Below are 19,974 nucleotides of genomic sequence, written 5' to 3' on the forward strand. Positions count from 1 at the left end.
GCTTCCTATGGATGAGCAGAGTGGTTTCTTGAGATGGAGTCTGTTTTTGGTGAAGATGCTGTGAGGATCATTGAAATGACAACAAAGGATTTAGAATATTATATAAACTTAGTTGATAAAGTAGTATCAGAGGTTGAGAGAATCAGCTCCAATTTGGAAAGAAGTTATACTGTGGGTAAAATGCTATCAAACGGCGCACTGCATGCTACAGAGAAATTGTTAGTGAAAGGAAGAGTGAATTGACCTGGCAAACTTTATTTTCTTATCCTAAGAAATTGCCACAGCCACCCCAACCTTCAGCAACCACCACCCCGATCAGTCAGCAGCCGTTAACACTGAGGCAAGACCCTCCACCAGCAAAAAGACAACGACTCACAGAAGGTGCAGATGATGGTTAGCGTTTTTTAGTAGTAAAGTGTTTTGTTTTTTGGTGTAAGTGATTGATAAGAGCCAATCATTTATTTTCACTGCCCCAGTCACAAGCTCTTCCTCTGTCCCCACTTCTGCCTGCTATGGAGAGTGCCTTCACATGCTTTCCCATGCTCTCCGCACCACCTCATCATCACTCTCCCAGTAGTAAGTGTTTTCTGATTAAGGTGTGTACATTGTTTTTTTAGACATAATGCTGTTGCACACTTTAAATAGACTATGGTATAGTGTAAACGTGTATACTTACTGGCAAACCAAAAAATTATTGTGAGTCACTTTATTGTGATATTCTCTTTATTGTGGGATATCCTCTCCAGCCCACTCCCGTCAGTCTATCCACATGCTTTTTTTTTTTTTTTAACGTAAGTGTTTATTAAACATTAGCTTTTACCATTTGTAAGTGTTATTCAATCCCTGGAGAATCTGAAGTGGCCCTACTCAGCTCTAAACTGCATTCCTGCACTTTTGAGGTATCCACATGATTTTTCTCCAGGCCTTTTTGTCTCCCTTCTTTCCATTTTATTCCTTTCAGGCCCCTGACTTACCCACTAATTTATTTGCCCCTGATGCTCAGGAGTCCATATACATATATATCCATACATCAGGCCACTTTTGTCTCTAAAACATGCTAATGACCAGGTAGACAACTCAAAGCTCTGCCCCCTGGGAGAGTTTTCCCTCACCACTATCTTTCAGAGCCACCCCTGAGTGGGACTATAACGCAAAAGCAGTCCATTTTCAGCTACACCAACCTACTGATCTGGCCTGTCCACGACAGGCCTGGAACACCTGCTCACTCCCTCCCTTCACCACACCAAGACCAAAGGTATGAGATGAGAGAGAAGAGCTGGTGCAACGTAGGTCCATGATGTGACCTACTTGTGCTCCGTGGACCTGCTCGAAATGGATCCTGTCCATAGATTGTGTTGGAAGACAATGCTCCATGAAAACCTTCATGCTTCTGCACAGTCAGGGCTTCCTGACTGTCACTCTAAAGAATGACTTAATGACAAACATACCTTGGAGATTAGAGATAATGAATTGCTGATTTCTGATCAAGATAGTGGAATAGTAGGACCACAAGCTCACCTCTCCTGGTGACTACAACAAAACCACAACTGACTGCTAAACAACCATCAAAAAAAAAAGGCTGGAACCTTGCAAAAAACATTTTCAACTGGAAACAAAGAGGGAACCACAGCAGGACGGTAGGAGGGACGTGCTCTTGATATAACTGGGCCCCATACCCACCGGGTGGGCAATCCACAGCTGAAGGATAATTAAGTCACAGAGGCCCTCCCACAGGAGTGAGAGTTCTGAGCCCCACATCAGGCTCCCCAGACGGATTCCAGTACTGGAAGGAAGAAGCCCCAAGATGCTGCCTGCCCAACTGCTGGGTAGAGCTTGGTCCTGGCCCTCTGGTGGGTAGGGCTGTGTCTAGAGGCGTTTGTGGCTCAGGAAGCCTGCTGCTGGGTGGGGCTGCGTTCCCACCCAGTGTGTTGTTTGGCCTGAGGCTTCCCGCTCTTACTCCTACAGGCTGTTGGGTGGGGCTAGGTCTTGGTGCTAATGACCTAAGCGAGATGTCAGCCTCCAGGAAAGCTCACATAGATTAACATTCCCGGAATGTCCTCCACCAGGTTTTATGTCCGCAGGGTGAACCATAGCCGCCCCTACCTCCCCAGGAGACCTTCCAAAACCAGCAGGCAGGTCTGGCCCAGGTTCCTATGAAATCACTGACCTCATGACTGGGTCTGGGCCTGGGGATGCGAGTGTCTGAGAACAGGTGCTCAGGGTGGGCAGCTCTGGTCACAGAGCACCTTGACGTCTCATGTTCAGGTGCTCACTGTCTCCTCGGACTCAGTTGCATGCCAGAAGCCACTTTTCAAACCGTGATTAGTTCTCTGCTACAGACAGCATGGCCTTGCTGCAGACCTGGAGAGATCCATGCCCAACACTCCGGTGGAGGCCTTCCCACAACATCCTTCTCTGCGTGGAAACTTCCAGTACCATGCTGTAAGGCTGTTAGCATAACTGATGCCATCTCAGGCTTGTTCAGCTCTCCTGTCCTTCCATTGACCCTGCCTGGGGCTGTACTGTGTCATATCTCTTATCTGTCATCACGGGCTCTGTAGTTAATAGATATTGTTTGATGATCATCAGGTCCAGGTGGCCTCTTATGCTCTGCTAGTCTCCAAACAATGATGAAGAGCTTCACTGACGTATTCCTGGCACCCATGAGACTAGTTACTTATTCATAAATCCTGACTTAGGACTGCACATCCTCTTTCCAAGCACATACCCTCGTAGCCTAGGTTAACTATAAAACTGTCCCAATGACTCCTCAACAGTGCGAAGTGCAGCTCCAAATACTTCCAGTTACCACCTGTCTGATCCTACCCTTTACGTGAGGCCTCTTTATGGTTGTCAGGGAAAACGTAAGGCACTGCCCTTTACTCTAGCAAGAGTGGGCCACTCGTGCCATGTCAGAGGGTTCAGGAATCTGGGGCTTCGAGGTTGTTAATAGATGTTGGCTTGGATTCAGGTGGTGGCACCGGAGAGAAGTCATTTCTTAACTGGAATGGGCAGGACTTGATCTGTTAGATGTGAGGGCTGAAAGGAAAAGGGACTTGAAGCTTTCTGAGAGGGAAGATGGCATTACTATTTTATTAAGTAAAACACTGGCATTTTTTGAATGTGTACATTTGGGTAAGTTTGAAGTACACATGAACCAAACAAAAGCAAACGTGGTCTGGAGGAGAAGAAATTGTTTGATGGTATTTTAATACCAAGGCAAATCAGAAAGGACCAGGATTTACTGAGCCTTAACTCAATCCTGCACTCAGGTTTTTAGTATACAACCAATGCAAAACATTGCTTTTCTCTTTACATTAATAAGGAGTCTCATGAAATTTTATTCAATTTCAAGGGTACAGATAAGAAGCAGATTTCACAGTTAAACAGAAATAATGCAGCAATGTAATCACTGGCTTGGGTGGCTGTACTTGAGGTTGTCCAGAGAGCCAAGCACTAGCTGGATTATCAGCTATCCAGTTTTCTTCATTCTTCAGCTGTTTGCCATGCCAGGATCCATCAGTCCTAACTAGAATGGAAATGAGGTGTATTTACAGAGATAATATTTTATTCTTAAGATGCCACAGAATGTAGAACATCTTTCTGAAGTAACAGAGGCTTCAGTCTGTAAGTGAGTCACTTATTTCCCCATAGGTTTACCTGTGAGTCAACTTGAAGCACAGCCTTCAGGATTTCAGCTTAAAAAATGGTTTAAACTATTTTCATCCTAAGGTATTTAAAAATGGTTACACTGACTGGAAATTCCCTGAAATGAAACAGCTCTATTATATTTGATAACTTTGTAGCACCCCAAATTCATTACACACACTTAATGCATAGTTCCTAAACCTGCACTAATACAACCATAAACATTCTGAACATACTATAGTTTAACAAGATATTGGTCCCTCTAGATAGTCTACAAAGCAGAGGACTGAGCAGTTGTTGCCACTGTCTCTAGAGCACTAAACAGGCACAAGCAGTTGAGCTTGGGAGGAGTTACTAAATTGACAGTGATTGCGTGAATTTGTAAAGTATCCTGTTTTTTTCAATTCATTAAGCAGTGAAACGATAGTCTTAGAATAAGGATAAAAGCATTATAAGTGTATTGGAAAATTAAAATGCCTGGATTTGATGTGGCCGCTAATAGTCCATAGTTAGAGGGAAAAATGGGGAGGGAAAGGGAGTAGGGAAGCCTTTCTGATCCACACCAAGTTTCATACAATTTTGTGTAAGATTGTGTTCAGGCACAAATCCACTGCAATTCAAGTTTTTAGACAGAGGCCAATTATAAATTCATTATTTACGTCAAAAGCATTTATCATATCTTCTGGATTCCGCTTAAATAAAGCCTACTTACTTCTTAATGTATTTTAAACCGTTAGGCCTCAGTAGGCTGAATAGACATACTCTACATCAACACTAGAGGACTAATACTTTACATGAATAAATCAGCATGGCAGTTTACCAGAATTTTCACAGAAATGCTTATTAGCCTATTTTACATGGCACCTGTAAGTAGCATCTGAGGACATTTTTACAGAGGTAATTCAGTAGTCTAAATAATAATATACACTAAAACTTTTGGCATTTATGTTACATTTAAAGCCAACCAACAGTTCTTATCAGTTCCTGCCATCAGCCTACTTGACTGTGACAGCAGACTCACCAGTAAAATTTCAATACCATTTATCAGTGTTATAACCAAGAACTTCAATTAGAACAAACCATTTGCCTACGATTTTAACTGACTTTCATAGATGAGAAGGAACCTGAATGATTCTGTTTATGATCCATTTATAATCAAGTAAGAATCTGTCAAGACCTCCAAAGCCAATGGGAAATGCCATGTCTGACTTCCCTGTGGTGGGAAGGGTGTAGAGCCTAACTGTTAAAAGACGGTGACTGGCAGAAGACAAACTTCCTCTATTTGCCAGTGACTCTGGCAGAAAAAAATGCTTCAGGATTTGGATACACATAAAGTATGTCTGCCAATGCAAAAGTTTATCACTAGGTCCTCTCCCCTTTAAAAAAAGATATATTAGGGCATGCATTCTGAATGGGGGTGGTTTCACCCCCAACTAGGACAATAAAACCTTACTCTTTTCATGTATAAAGCAGATACAATACATATACAGCTTACCTGTATTAAAATTTATTGGGGCACTATTAAAAAAAAGTTTTTAAAAGGCTTCGGTGGTGGGATTGATGAGAAAAAGCTTTAAGAAACACTGAATTAGAAGTAAATTAGTCACATGCATTTCCTTTCCCCACCATCATTATGTTATGTCAAAATATCCTGTGACATTTTTGGTATTTGGAGTTTTCATAAGAACATAATAAATGTCTCTAGGACAATGCTCCCAGAATAATTAAGAAACTTGTAATCAGCTCTAAACACACATTTAATTATGGCATCTGAGAGGAGGCTTATCCTTAGAAACTGACACCAAGTTAGGAAAATCAATCAACATTTATCCAATCATAATTACAAGTACAGTTTTAACATGTGTACCAAGAATTACATATTTGAGGCCATGAGTTGGCACTAGTAGCTGTTTCAAACTGCCACTTAAAATTCAAAATGAAAATCTTTTAAGTCTTTTTAGGAAGCATTCCCTTTCTTTACACTACACGGTCACAGGTGACTTACCCATTTACCAAACACTGTAGTAAGTAAACACTACTTTATCATTATGAAGGATAAAACTCTATGATCAGACAAAGATCATAATGTAGTTCTCGAAGACTACACACTCTTTCACTATACACAGTATATAATAAACAGGGTACACTTTGTACTGCAGTAACATGCAATGATTTGTTGCAGAAATGTTAATGTGGCTTCCGATACATCAGAATTTCGTGTAGGTGTTTACAGTTTGGGAGTCATGAGAATGAAAAGAGCAATTATTTAATGCTTATACAGCAGAGACATCTGAACGCATAACATACAGTTATCACCAGGTATTAACATGGAATTTACAAAAAAATAAAAAATTAAAAAAGAAGACTGACCTATATAAACCTAAGTGTAAGGATGGACTTTATTTTTTTTAAAAAAGTCTTTTAAGGACTACAAGTTACAAAGTAAAAGCAGATCACTATGTAGAAACCTAGTGAATACATTTTGCCTGTGCATGAAAGCTTTATCAAAGTTATTCATTTAACAATTTCACCCCACTCACAATGGTATCAGTTATAATGCTCTTCTTCATAAGGTTATAATACCTTTATTTCAAACTATATTACATGTTACTCCCTCAAGATGAGTTTTTAAACACGAAATTCTTGGCTCTTAAGAATGGCACCTTTGAAAGGGGCAATTTCCATGCAGTCTCTGGTGGTATTATTCCAAGCTCGTTTCTTTCAACAATCAAAAAACTGTGAAAATACTCGTTTTTAACATGAATTCTTTCCACCAAAAAATCTGGCCACATTTTGTTTTTCTAACAACTACATATAAAGATGGGTAGCAGCAAGAAAAGAAAGATGGAAAGTAAAAGGCAACCATTAAAATAAATAGATCAACTGTATAGAAGAGATATTTGGCTCATGGCTATTTAAAAAATTGGCAACTAGGTAAGTTAATAGCCAGATGCTTAAATCATAAGTGAAATTTGTGAAGAGAATGAAGCTGGTCCAGTATGACCAAGTAGGAATATATAGTTATCACCGCACTTCATTCTTTACAACAAATACTCTAAGCCAACAGGAAATGGGAGTTATATTTAGAGTCCCAATTAGAACATGCTGACAACAATTTAGTTGTTTCTTTTCTTTCAACAATTTTAGTTGTTTAGTACAGTCATTTGCTTTTCTCACACTATTTTATGAGTCCTTTCTTACCAATCTAAGTGTATGATAAATTTAATACTTTAAACGACAAGACTTTTCTTTGAAGATGGTTGTATGAAAAGAATTACCCATGTTTTGTCTGGAAAGATACAAAATGAATGCAGAAGTTTCTCAATGGGAAAAAGCTCTATTTTCTTCTTCCCACCACCTCTGCCACATACAATTTCCCAAAGACCTCACTTTCAAGTTTGTTCTCCATGGCTTCATTTTAAGGAATGAAAATCAGAGAGCAAACAATTGGGCTCAAGCACATTTGGGGTTAAAAATGCAAGAAAATATTAACATGCAAACAATGGTCCAAATACTCAAGATTCATGTTAATGAATTCAATTACTGTATATGAGATTTTCATTGATGAGCAGGGCTTTGGGCATACCAAATTATGACACAAATCATTACTTTCTGAGACTTTGGATACTTTTACAGTTTAATTTGCAAACAGAATTTTTATAACAAATTATTTTTAACCAAATCATATCTTGAAAACTGTTCATATAGAAAACCCAGGGAATAAAGTGAACTGTTCATCGTGGAAGGCCTTAAATTACATTATTACAGTAGAAAATACAGGAGGTAGAAGATAACTAAAAAGACTAATGCAACATTAGATTCAAATCTATAGCTCCTATAGCTACCTCAAACATGGTTTTAGAAACTAAAGCCAACATTTCCAGTAACCATAGAAACAGTTAAAATAAAATTTGCCATGAAAGCCCTTATATCATGCTTGATATAGGGAGGTAGGAAGATGTAAGAACCAGGACACATGAGACATGACATTTTATCTACAACTCCTGTTTGCTTTACTGAGGGTGTAGTTTCAAAATTCAGTCACCTTCTTCAGCTTCAGACTCAGATTCTAGAAAAGGGGGAAAATGTAGTCAAGCATTACATGATATCAGAAAGCAAAAGTTTCCATTTGTAACTTTAAAGCTTTTTTATTTAAGGACTTTTATTAACTCTCAAAATCCATAAATATTTATTAAATATTCTCAAAATTTCCAATTTTCCTAAGAATGTTAGCATTATGGTTGAACCTCACCTGCCTTAAAGTAAGTGAGTTTTTGCAGGTCTGTTATAAATGAACAAAAATTTGTACTCTAGGTACAAAATGGTATCTGAATGAAAGGCAAACATGCATGGACACATTTTTGGCTACATTAAAATTAGTCTTTAGGCTTTACCAAATAAACTGCACAAATGAAAACACTTACCTTCTTCAGCATTTTTGAGCCACTCTACGAACTTTTTCATTTGCTCAAGGAAGACACTTTTCCCCTTTGCAACATGTGCATCTTTATACCACTTCAGAATGGGTTCTTCACTCAGGACTTCAGCTATAAAGAAAAGAACAGCCTTTACATTCAGGGAGTTTTCACATAGTACTTCTCTAACTAAGGCAGAGTTAGAAACCTCCTAAGGTGCAAATGACTATGTGGCAAAAAAGATCCTTTGAAAAGTAAAATACAAACAATTATCTTCGCTGCTTACAAACAATGTCTTAACTGGTTTCTTCAACAAATTAATTTTTAAAGAAAAGGAGAGAAGATGAAATGGGAACCCTATATCAAGAAACTTTTTTACACCTGAAACTAACAAAACACTGTAAATCAACACTACTTCAATTAAAAATAAATAAATAAAAGAAAAACACTTAAAAATTTGGCCAATTTATGAACCTACAACCACGAAATCAACCTTATTAAACCAGGATCCTCTCAACTGAAAGCAATTTTACCCCCTGGGGACATCTGACAATGTTTATAGACATTCTTGGTTGTTACACTGGGGAGAGGTGCTACCGGCATCTGCTGGGAAGATGCCAGGGATGCTGTTAAACACTCTACAATGCAAAGGACAGTCACCTACAAAAGAGTTATGTAGCCCCAAACAGTATTACCAAGGTTGAGGAATCTTGTGATAATCAGGGGTATTTGATATATAATTCATTCATATTTTTAGGTGTGAAAATGTTAACCGTGATTTTATTAAAAAGCAAAAAGTCCATGTATTTTACAGTTAAAATTTAATTATTAATCTTCCCAGAACTAAATGAAGATTTCTAAGATTTATTTCTAAATAGTCTAAAGAGTGAAGGAAGTAGGGGTTATAGATACTTTAAAGAAACCTAAATACAAGCTGATAATCACCGAAGCACAGGGTATGTATAAATAAATAAATAAATAAATAAATAAATAAATAAATAAATAAATAAATAAATAAATAAATAAATAAATAAATAAATAAATTCTGGGGATGCAGGTAGATCTTTAAGTTTAAAACACAGGAACTAACAAAATCATCTGTCTGGGGAAGGGGACTGGTGGAGTACAGGAAGTGAAGTTTGAAGCCTCATCAAGAAGGCTTTAGATTTTAACTTGTTAGTAAGGTTGAGAGATGATTTTACGGTAATGTACTAAAAAGCACCCAATTCAAGCAGACAACTCAGTCCTGTGATTAGAGTAAAATATTTTAGGGTGATGTTTAGAGGACTACTCAGAATTATTTTGAGTTTTTTAGGATTTTTATTAAATGTATTCATTTACAAAATTCAAAATTTAAATTACCTTTATAAAAAAGCACCACTATTTTCTGGAAGGCTTTCATGAAATGAATGTTGTCATAGCAATACTCCTGAATCTTCAGTAACAGAGTCAGCTCAGACTGACCTTGAGTTGTAAAGGCAGCAAGTAGAGGGCTGTATTGCTTTTTAAAGGGAAGGGAGAAAAGATCGAGTCACTTAGTAAAATGACCATCCATTACAAAATTCCTAAAAGACAGAACATACCTCATCATTTACAATCACTGTAAATTATATTCTATTTAGTGGAAGTTGGGGGGGAAAAAAGAGAAAAGCAGAAAAATCTAAGTATCTAAGCCAAAAAGCAATACTATACCAAGGATTCCAGATAACTGTCAATACAATGTTAATATTTTAAAGGGGGGAAAAGGAAAAGAATCCTTCTATTTTCCAATATTCTCTCAAAAGCAAACACCAAATTGCAAGCTTAAGCTACTTAAAAAAAATTCTCTTTTTAAAATTTTTAATTGAAGTACAGTCAGTTACAATGTGTCAATTTCTGGTGTACAGCACAATGTCCCAGTCATGTATATACATACATACATTCATTTTCATATTCTTTTTCATTAAAGGTTATTATGAGATATTGACTATAGTTCCCTGTTAAACATGTATTTGTTTTTAACCTGTGAGCCAAAGAAAGTCAGACTTTTCAAAAGGTTATCATCAATAGTTAATATGTTATTTGTCTACTTACTGCTGGTTTATTCCCAGGAACCACAGGATGTGATACACCCTTTTAGAAAAAAAAGTACACTGACAGTTCACTTATCCCCACTTAAAGAAGAATCATGTTTTATCAAGGCACAGTTTAATACCTTCAAGTGCTTGATGGCTTGCTCTGCTACAAGCTCCTCTTTTTTGTTCCATTCCACGGTGCTCATTACACTGGACCACACTATTCCGATAACAATGGGTTCTGGAATGTTGTTTTTCTTCATCTCCTCCTTGACATACAAAATTATCTGCAAAAGAACCCAAATTTAGTACAGAAATACATTCTGATATGTATATACTCCACACATCAAATGCAGACCTTTTACAAAAGCATGAACATCTTTCCATGCAACTAGCAATGACTACATACAATCACAGAACTTTCAGAGTAAGAAGGGATAGAATTCCAATTCAAACCTTATATTACATATTAGCAAACCACCTAAGAAAAGATCAAGACGGAAACAGAAGGTCTTTCCATTGGCTTGCACCCTACAAAATCCCCAAATGTTATGAGCCATATAAAGATGATTTAAACAAAAATATCTCACATCCTTAAATGGATCACCACGGGACATCTGTTCTTGAAGTTCTTTCTGGAGTTCCTTACGAGCTCCTATGGTTTGCTGATTCCGAACATATTCTGAAAGCTCTTTCAAGCCTGCCTCAGTGAAATACTTCGTGAAGTGTTCAACGCTTTGTTTATTGGCAGGAAAAAGTTCCTGAAAAGAAAATGTGACCTGGTTAAATGGTCTTCAAATCAGATTAAGAAAAACACTTTTCCTCCTTTCACAGATTAAAAATGGGAAAGTTGTCTATTACATTTTCCTAAAGTATTGGCAAGAATGTGAAGAGTAAAAAGTTACAAACCATCAGTCTGTTATCCATGCTCACTTTTCGAAGACTTGCAGCTACTGCATTGATATCTTTCTCATTTATCCATGATTTAAAGAGCTTTACAGCAAAAGCTGCTGAAACCCCTGTAGAACAAAAGAGCTTACTCAACAGAAATACTTTCCTGGATTTCAACTACTGTTATCTCCCCATTTCCTCCTTCCAAGGTTCCACCACATGGGATTATTCACTTTATCCCCAAACTTAACACTAGAATATTCCCTTGCCACTGCTTACCATTAAACTCCAATTTTGCTAGTTGTATATTGTTAGTCAAGTTAAACTGTTTCCTTTTTATAGAATTTAAAACAATTTTTTTATTGAAGTTCTGATTTACAATGTTAGTTTCATATATACAGCAAAGCGATAGTTAAACTGCTTTGTGATGTATAAAATAAGGGTAACAGTTCTTACACTTGACAGGGTTGTTGTGAGAATTAAAATAAGGCATGTTAAATACTCAGTATTCTAAGCAGTAAAAAAGACTAGCTTTTAAATTACTGTAAAGAATAATTTAACTGTAGAAATCACAAAAGGGAACTTTCTGTCCTTTTCAGCTCGCCATTCTCCCCAGTGTCACTTTCTCCATTAAGGATGTTCCCAAGTCTCCCAACTGGGATTAACCCCTCTCTAGGTTTCTACAGCATTTCTATTTTTACTTTATAATCACATTTTGTCTAGATCCTGGATATATGCTGTATGTCTAAAGAAAGCCATTAAGCCTAGATGTCCAAAGTATACATTAAATGACTAATGAGTTGAAATGAACCAATTAAATTTAAGGATAGTCAAAAACTAAGACTATTACACAAGTCAAATCCATATAAACTATGTATCTTTTTTATCAGTTCATCGTTTATACTCTTATCTACCTGACCCTCAGCCAACTAAAGATCACCCTTTATTAAAGGTTTATTACCTTCTTTAACCAAATTCTCATTATAAAGGCTATTAAGAATGGATGCATTAAGTGTTCCATTAGCCAGAAGAACACCAGTCAACATAGCCAGCTTGTTCCTCTCCGACTCTGAAAAACCCTTTAAGAACAGCAGCAGCTATAAAAGTAAAGAATTAAGGGTTAAAAGAGCAACTGCATTATATAAAGAGCAGCAGTAAAACATACCATATTGGTTACAAATGTGGGCTCTGGGGTCTGACCATCCAAGTTTGTATCTCAGTTCTAATACTCACTAGCTGAGTGATCTTGGGCAAGTTACTCAACCTCTACCCCAGTTTCCTCATATGTAAATATGGGCAATAAAACCTGTCACACAGGGTTTTTGTGAATGTTAAATAAAATAATAGAACAATGCCTTGTACTCATTAAATTTTACTATTAACATTACCAAGTTTTCTGTGCACTTACATGTAGAATATTTAAGACTCAAAGAACAAGTGTGTTAAACTTCTCTTTCTCAATGTGTTTAGTTCTGATCTGCTACCCTCGTCTTCTGAACCAACCCCACTTTGAGTTTTACCCCTTTGCCACTTGATTGGATATAGAGATAAGACACAGTGTACAGCAATTAAACTAAATGATATACCCCCAAATTTCAGAGACAGCCTACCTAAATATCTAAAATTATCTCAAATCCATGGAAGAATTAGGATTTAGCATTCCCTTCTGATTGCAACCTTTTGTTTTTCACAAAGCATACTGCTGCTCATACCTTTTTTACTTCATCTTCAAAACCTTTCTCCAGGTATTTGTAGCGCCTGATTAACTTGTTAAAAACCTGTAAGAATGTAAAGGAACTGAATGATAACTCCATATGTATAAATGTCAGATTCCTAAAAGATCTAGGTCAGGGCCGCTGAGATTTCTCCCACAGTATCTCTATAACAGCAAAGAAGTGAACCTTTCATCAGATGTTTAACTAGCTTGAGAAGTCTGCCAGCTCCCAAACACCACAATACTGTTAACACTTTAATCACCGCCAGGCAAGAGACTTTTACTGCCAAATATTAAATAAAGCATGGACTAATTATTGCTCAAATACAAGTCATTTACACATTTATAGGATATTAACAGAATAAGATCATAAAATACAGTTCTACTTTCCTAATGACATAGACAACAATACCTAAGGTTAGATGTACTTGAATTCTTTGCTTATAGTAACACAAGCATAACTGTGTATGAAACTTTCAAATGAAATTTTTGACTAATAAGCTAATCTCCCTATAACTCATTCACCTTTAAAAAGCTATATGCAGAATAATTCAGTGATGAAAATCACTACAGGGAACTGATTTTCCTTTTTCAGCTTGACTTTTTCTTAAAAATGAATTAATTCTAGAGGGACAAATAGGAAAAGGAGAGCTAATTCAATTTTTTTCTACTTTGTTTTCCTCAACACATTTTAAGTTTCTATATCATCATACTGTGCCAAGAACATCTCTAAACCTTCAGCTCAAATTCCTTTAACCTTCTACCTGTGACCTCTTAAAAGTAGACTATTCCTTGAATACTAGTCAGATGGATAATAGCTAACTGCAATAATTACATGAAGTTTGGTTTACCTGAGCAAATGCTTGCATGGTCTCTAGGTCTTCTTGTGCTGCGAACACACAGACATCTGTACGCATCATGTCATCTGCCAGTGTACCACCTGGGGCTAAGGTATATTTCACAAAAAATTTGTGAAGACCTTCATTTAAAATTAGTAATTATTTCAATCTTACTTTTTAAAAAAAATTCAGTTTTTTATTTTTACGGTTCAGGTGTACAGCAGTACAGTTCAACATCTGTGTACAACTATTCAATCTTATCATCTGTAAAGATTCTCATAAAATAAAATGGTAATTTTAATTTATTTATTATAAGTCAATTTCCCAATAGTTCAATATGTATGAATAAAGTGAAAACAATTTACTGGAATAAACAAAATAACCCTCTTTAGCAACCCAATGGAACTCACTAGATTAATTCAGCAGTGCCAAATCTTCACTCAAGTGGAGATGTTCAGAGTTGGTTTTGACGTTCCATATAGGAAACCACCTTTTAGAAGCTTCCAAAGAGGCCGGGCTATACAAATCCTCAAATTAAAGACTTTATCTTCTAGACACATTTGTAAGTATTTATGGATAAAATGATATCTGATGTATACTTTAAAATACGGGGGGGGGGGCGTGTGGAGAGGAGATGAAGTCAGTGGGGGCATAGATGGATGAAGATTGTTAAAAACTGAAGTTGGGTAACATCAGAAATTCATTAACCTAGTCTCTTAGGCTATATTTGAAAAACTCCTTACTAAAACAGATTCTTTAAAAAGAATTTTAAAAAGTGGCTTATTGATAACAGCATTATGAATAGAAAATAGACACGTTTCCCATTTCTTACCATAAAATGGTACTACAATAAAAGGGATACTCATTAGACCAGGCATCAGAACATATGAACATTAAGTTCCCAGTTCCACCACCAAGCAATTGTTTGACTGCATGTAAACCAGAGAAGCCTGTCTAAGCCTCCATTCTGCATGTATACAAATAGAGTTCTGATGCTATCAGCTTGACTGTGAGGTTCAATACAATGTTACTGTAAGAACATTTTGAAATACCTTAAAAGAGCTATGGAAATGAAATTACTATCACCATTTGAAGGTACATAAGTAAGTAGCACATTCTGTTAAGATATCTGTTGAGGGTGAAGGCAGGAGTAAGAGCAGTGCTACGCAACAGAAGTATAATGTGAGCCATATAATGTAATCTCAAATCTTCTAGTAGACGTATTAAAAATAAAACGTGAAATTAACTTTAATATACTTTAACTCAACACATGAAAAATATGATTTTAACATCTCAGTATTCAAAATATTACTGAGATATCTTACATTCTTTTTAATACTGTCTTTTAAAATCCAATGTATATTTTACATTTTCAGTACATCTCAATTTGGACTAGCCACATTCTAAGTGATTGATAGCCACATGTGGCTAGTGGCTAATATACTGACAGCTGCAGGATTACAGTCTTCAGATATATAGTCATCCTGGATTGGTTCTAGAACCCACGTGGATACCAAAATCTGCAGATGCTCAAGTCTCTTAAATAAAACGGCATATCTTCATATAACGTACACACATCCTTCTGTATACTTTAAACCGTCTCTAGGTTACTTATAATACCTAATACAATGTAAATGCTATGTAAATAGTTGCCCAGACTGCGGGAAATTCAAGTTTTGCTTTTTGGAACTTTCTGAACACCATCCCGCCACCCGGTATTTCTGATCCACAGTTGGTTGAATCCATGGATGCGGAACCTTTGGACATGGCGGACTGACTGTATAGAAGTATTTGGTAACACAGGACAAGAAATAGTGGTTTCTTCATTAACTGGGAGTTGTACAAACACAAGTTGGAAAAAGCACAGGGGGATGCTGTGGGGAATTAGCTATCAGACAGAAAAGTCTTCCCCAAATGGTATGGTTCTGTAATGGATTTCAAATATAAAGCTAGACAGAGCAAGGCAATCTGCAAATTTACCATAATTTGAGAAGAAAAAAAAGGAAAAATCGTAAGGGGGTAAAACAAACAGAAACAAAGCCACCCCAACTTGATACGCCTGTCAAATAGTTCATATCCTGGATTCTACATAATCTCCATACATCACATTCCCCACAAAACCCAGACACTTACCCAGCATTCCACCAGCCACCAGAATGTCAAAGAGTGTTTCTGCATATCGGCGGTAATCAAGTTTTGCTCCAGAAGCATCAAGAAACTTTGCTACTGCTTCCAAATCAGTACCAGTTTCAGTTAAGCCTTGAATAATACAGTCTTGAAACTGAGTAGGGTCAAACCTCTCTTTTTCATCTGGGGGAGAAACCCCAAAAGATTTAGTTTTAGATTAAAAGGCTTACCAAAATGCCATGAAATCACAACTTTATGAAGCTATAACTACTGAATACATTAACCACATTCATCACAATTTCACTTATTTCAACAGCTGGAGAAAACAAACACTACCTAGATTACCCAAGACCTGAAATATGAGCAAACACAACAGAAGACTAAACGCACATCCCTTGCAAGTTCCACCTTTGCAAATGCAAGGCAGGACTGCCTAATCACAAGACGTGTGTGGCTTTTCTCCCACTATTTTTTCACACAAGACTCGTAAGTCAGCTAAATGAGCTAGTGTGTTCCTACTGCCAGGAGATAATTTCTACCTGGAATGCTCTTCCATTGCCTCTGAGCTTTTCTGAAATCTAGGACATCTTCTTCACCTCAGGTAAATTTTATTCCTGAGTGAAATTTTGTTCAAAAACTGGAGCTCTTGATTTTCTTTAAATGCTTGTAACACTCTACTTTAAAAAAAAAATTCACTCACTTAGTACTTATTAAGGTATTGTTACAAAGTACATTTATTCAATACTCAATATATGACAAAAACTAAAGTAAATCTACCCTCAGTAGATATTTGTTCCCATTACTCAGAAGGGAAATTGAAGGCCAGAGAAGTTGAGCCATGAAGAGATTATACTGTGCAGCAAACTGCCTGATTCAAATCATGATCACCATTTAACTGTCTGAAGCTGAGCAACTAACCTCATTCTTCATGCCTAAACTTCCCTACTGTAAAATGGTGATTAAGACTAGTATCTATCCCATAAAGTTGTTGTGAGTATTTGAAAATTTTTTTTTAAATTTTAATCTTCTTTGGGGGGGAGAGGTAATTAGGTTTATTTTTTTATTTTTAGGGGAGGTACTGGGGATTGAACCCAGGACCTTGTGTATGCTAAGCATGCACTCTACCAGTTGAGCTATGCCCTCCCCTCAAAGTTGTTGTGAGTATTAAATCACATAAATAAAACAGAAAGCACGCTGAACAATGCCATGGGTAAGTACACACCCTAGCCTTTACTGAGTTGCTATCACACACTCAAGGATAGGGTTTGATTTATCTAAGTTAGATGATATCTTAATTTCCACACAGCACTAGGGTGACCAACTCTTCCCTGTCTGCCTAGGACTTTGTTTTTAGCACTGAAAGGCCTATGTCCTAGGGACTCTGTTCAGTCCCAGGCAAATGAGGATGGTTGTTCACTGTAGTCAGGACCTAATCATCAAGAACTAGGAGGCCATGAGTGATCTCAACCTGGAAGTGGGGAAGTGACATCTCTTCTCAGTACTAACAACAATAAAACTACTTGATACTATATTTACACAAAGGCGGTACCAATAATCCACTGTTTGCGGATACAGACTTCCCCCATTACTGCTGAATTCCTCTGGTTCCCAACTTCTATTCCTCTTCTTGAGAAAATTTACTGGCTCAAATCTAAATGAAACTGCAAAGACTAGGATCAAATCATTCCTTGGTCTCCCTGCTATAAGTAGGGCAGATGACAACCAGAGATTATAAAAGATTTTGTAATACATATCTCAAAGTGTCTGCCACACAGGGTAGAAAAACACAATTTATAACCAGTAGCCAACCCAGTTCTCTATTTCCTCAAAGTTTCCTGTAAGATAAGGTCAATATGTGCTTTTGAGCAACAACACTGTAAAGTTTGAGGGGAAAATATTAAACCCAATATAAAATATATCTGAGACCACATATTTAACTTTGTATAACTAGTGCAGTGCCTTACTACAGAATTCAATACTCATCTAAGTACCAACTATATTAAGTAGTTAATGTAATTCTTGTACTTTTCTTACTAAGTCTGTGAGGAAATAGTTTCAAAAGACTGCAATGTGAACTCTGTTCCAGTATTAACTTCCATGGGTTAAAGTTTGACTTTTCTCTCACAAATCTTCACAAAGTTTGGGTCAAACTAGTAATCACGTTAGGAGCTCTTCTTTTATTAAATTAACCCTTTCCCTCAAGCTAAAGTTTGTTTAAATGAAACTTAGCTAGTGAAAACACAAGCCATGCTTTTTTAGAGCCCCTTCATCTTCACAGTAAAAAGATAATTCACTAGCCTGTTTAGATATATATAAGTTGACACCAAAAATCTTAAAGGCTTGGAAAAGCAGTAGAAATACTAAGGGTATATCTAAAATGGCAGTGAACTAGAAGAAGTTCAAGTTCCTTCCTGGTATTTTCACTTCAGGTTTTAGTAGTAAGCAATAGTCTGCAGGAGAAACCAAGACATGAAAGTTATCCCGAAGGCTTGAAGAGAGAGATTATTAAAACATAAATATTTACCTCTTTTTCTGGTTTTAAAACGCTGGCCTGATAGCGTTGGCTTTTGCTGCTTTTGATTATTCATAAAAGACACCCTGGAAGGGGAAAAATAAGGCCTTAAAAATACCAGTGCCATAACATTCATTTTAGAAACAAAGCATCAAACCTCAGCGTAGTCACATATAAACCACACAGAACATACACTTTCAGCCTAGCAACAGACCTGGGCAGGCACAAAGAATTACATTTGCCTGAATTAAATATAAGTTCAAAACCTGCATTTCTCCAGACAAAAACCCTTTAAAGATGAAACGTGAAGTACACTTTCAAATGACTTTACAGAGCAAGAGAATGGTGGCAAAACAGCCCATTATAAGCAGTTTACCCTCTTCCTGGTTCCTCTTTAAATTCACCTACATCTTCCACTACTTCTAAGCCCCACAGAGGACTAACAGAGACGACCACCATAGTCAAGAGGTATCCAAAACATGTATGTCAATTTAAAGACATTGTCAAAAGGCGAATGCCCTCAGTTGCGGGACCTGTTTATGAGCAGCAACACCCTACCCTCAAATCGTGCCCATGACCGCAGCGGCCGCTTGCAGCCACTCCAGCCTGCAAAATGAGCAGAGAGCAGGCCTAGCCTCCTTCGCCCTATATCCTACAATCCAAGCCTCCTCCCCAGGCGCTTATCTCCCTATCAAACCCCTCCGGGGCCTCCCGCCCGAGCAACAGACAACCTGCCCCCGCCCAGGACCCCCTTGGCCTCGGCCGGGCGCCGTGGGGGCTGCTCCTCGCTCGCAGCCCCTTCTTCACTGACCCCGTCGTTGGCGGTGGCGGCCGCCGCAACGAGCGGACCACAAGCGCCGAGGCGCTTCGCGCCGGGGGCCCAGCCGCCCCGTACATCCGCCCGCCCTCCAGCGAAAGCAGCGGCGCTGGAGGCGGCCGCAGTGGTGGTGGCGGCTCCTCCGCCCCGCCCGCCGGAACCCACCACGCGTACATCACCCAACAGAGGCCGCGGCGGCTTTGTTACCCAGGCCGGGCAGGGCCGGAGAGGGGCCTGCCTCCCCCACTGTCTCTGCCTCTGGCGCCCCAGGGCACACTCGGGCCCCACGTTCCGGCCCGGGCAGCCGCCCCTCTGCCTCCCAGCTGAGGCGGCAGCCCCGACCCCGGAATCCAGGCCCCGGATCCGGCCTGGCCTCCTGCGGCGGCCTCCGCCCGGGCCTACCCAAGCCGGGCCGCACAAGACCTGCCGCCTCCCTCACCCTCTGCCCGGGGACGAGGGACCATAACCTTGGCCCAAGGCGGCGGATCCCGCGCCTTACCGAATTTAAGGCGAAGAGAAAAGAGCCAGAAATCCCCGAGGTGGCAGCAACTGCGGTGGTGTCTCCTCTGCTACCGGAACTAACGCGAGGAGGCGGAGGAGGAGGAGGAGGGAAGAGGTGAAGCCCCCGCCCCGGCCGGCCTCCTATCGCGAGATTTCTTCCTCCGGTGTCCTCCCCTACCCCTCCCTGATCGCGGCTTTGGGGCCTGGGGTGGGAAAGAAGGCAAAGAAAACGAGAAGGGTTTTCAAGGTTTCTTTATACCCTTATTGGATTCCAGGTTTCCCAGACACTTATCCTAGACTAGCCCATCTTTCTTCCACCACCGTGTCATCCAGCCTCTTAGCGAGCACATGGAGGGGTTTGGGAGAATGAATATCCCCCACCACCCCTGCCAGAGCCGAGGAAGTTGGACACGTCCGCCTCGAGTCCCTTCCCCACCGACCCCCTCTTCCAGCGCC

General features: G+C 38.8%; 1 protein-coding gene across 1 annotated transcript; it reads right to left on the reverse strand.

Moving 5' to 3' along the window:
• Positions 1-6,029: 6,029 nt before the first annotated feature.
• Positions 6,030-19,666, reverse strand: BZW1 (basic leucine zipper and W2 domains 1). Its single transcript, XM_010971886.3, has 12 exons — positions 19,517-19,666; positions 18,213-18,286; positions 15,695-15,871; positions 13,574-13,668; positions 12,721-12,786; positions 11,970-12,105; positions 11,027-11,136; positions 10,708-10,878; positions 10,258-10,404; positions 9,426-9,564; positions 8,073-8,195; positions 6,030-7,717 (listed from the first exon to the last, which is right to left on the reverse strand). The coding sequence occupies exons 2-12, from the start codon at positions 18,274-18,276 to the stop codon at positions 7,686-7,688; spliced, it is 1,260 nt and encodes a 419-aa protein (XP_010970188.1). The 5' UTR covers positions 18,277-18,286; positions 19,517-19,666; the 3' UTR covers positions 6,030-7,685.
• Between the last annotated feature and the right edge of the window lie 308 nt (positions 19,667-19,974).

Source organism: Camelus bactrianus, chromosome 5, assembly GCF_048773025.1.
Source record: "Camelus bactrianus isolate YW-2024 breed Bactrian camel chromosome 5, ASM4877302v1, whole genome shotgun sequence".
In the NCBI taxonomy this organism is placed as follows: Eukaryota; Metazoa; Chordata; class Mammalia; order Artiodactyla; family Camelidae; genus Camelus; species Camelus bactrianus.

What these genes read in the sequence shown, in the direction of transcription:
- BZW1 (XM_010971886.3), bottom strand. Translation starts at nt 18,276, where the DNA reads ATGAATAATCAAAAGCAGCAAAAGCCAACGCTATCAGGCCAGCGTTTT. An exon ending in TTGAAGATGAAGTAAAAAAG is followed by an intron (nt 12,106 to 12,720) that starts GTATGAGCAGCA and finishes TTACTTTTATAG; the next exon opens with CTGCTGCTGTTCTTAAAGGG. An exon ending in TGAGAATTTGGTTAAAGAAG is followed by an intron (nt 11,137 to 11,969) that starts GTAATAAACCTT and finishes TTTGTTCTACAG; the next exon opens with GGGTTTCAGCAGCTTTTGCT.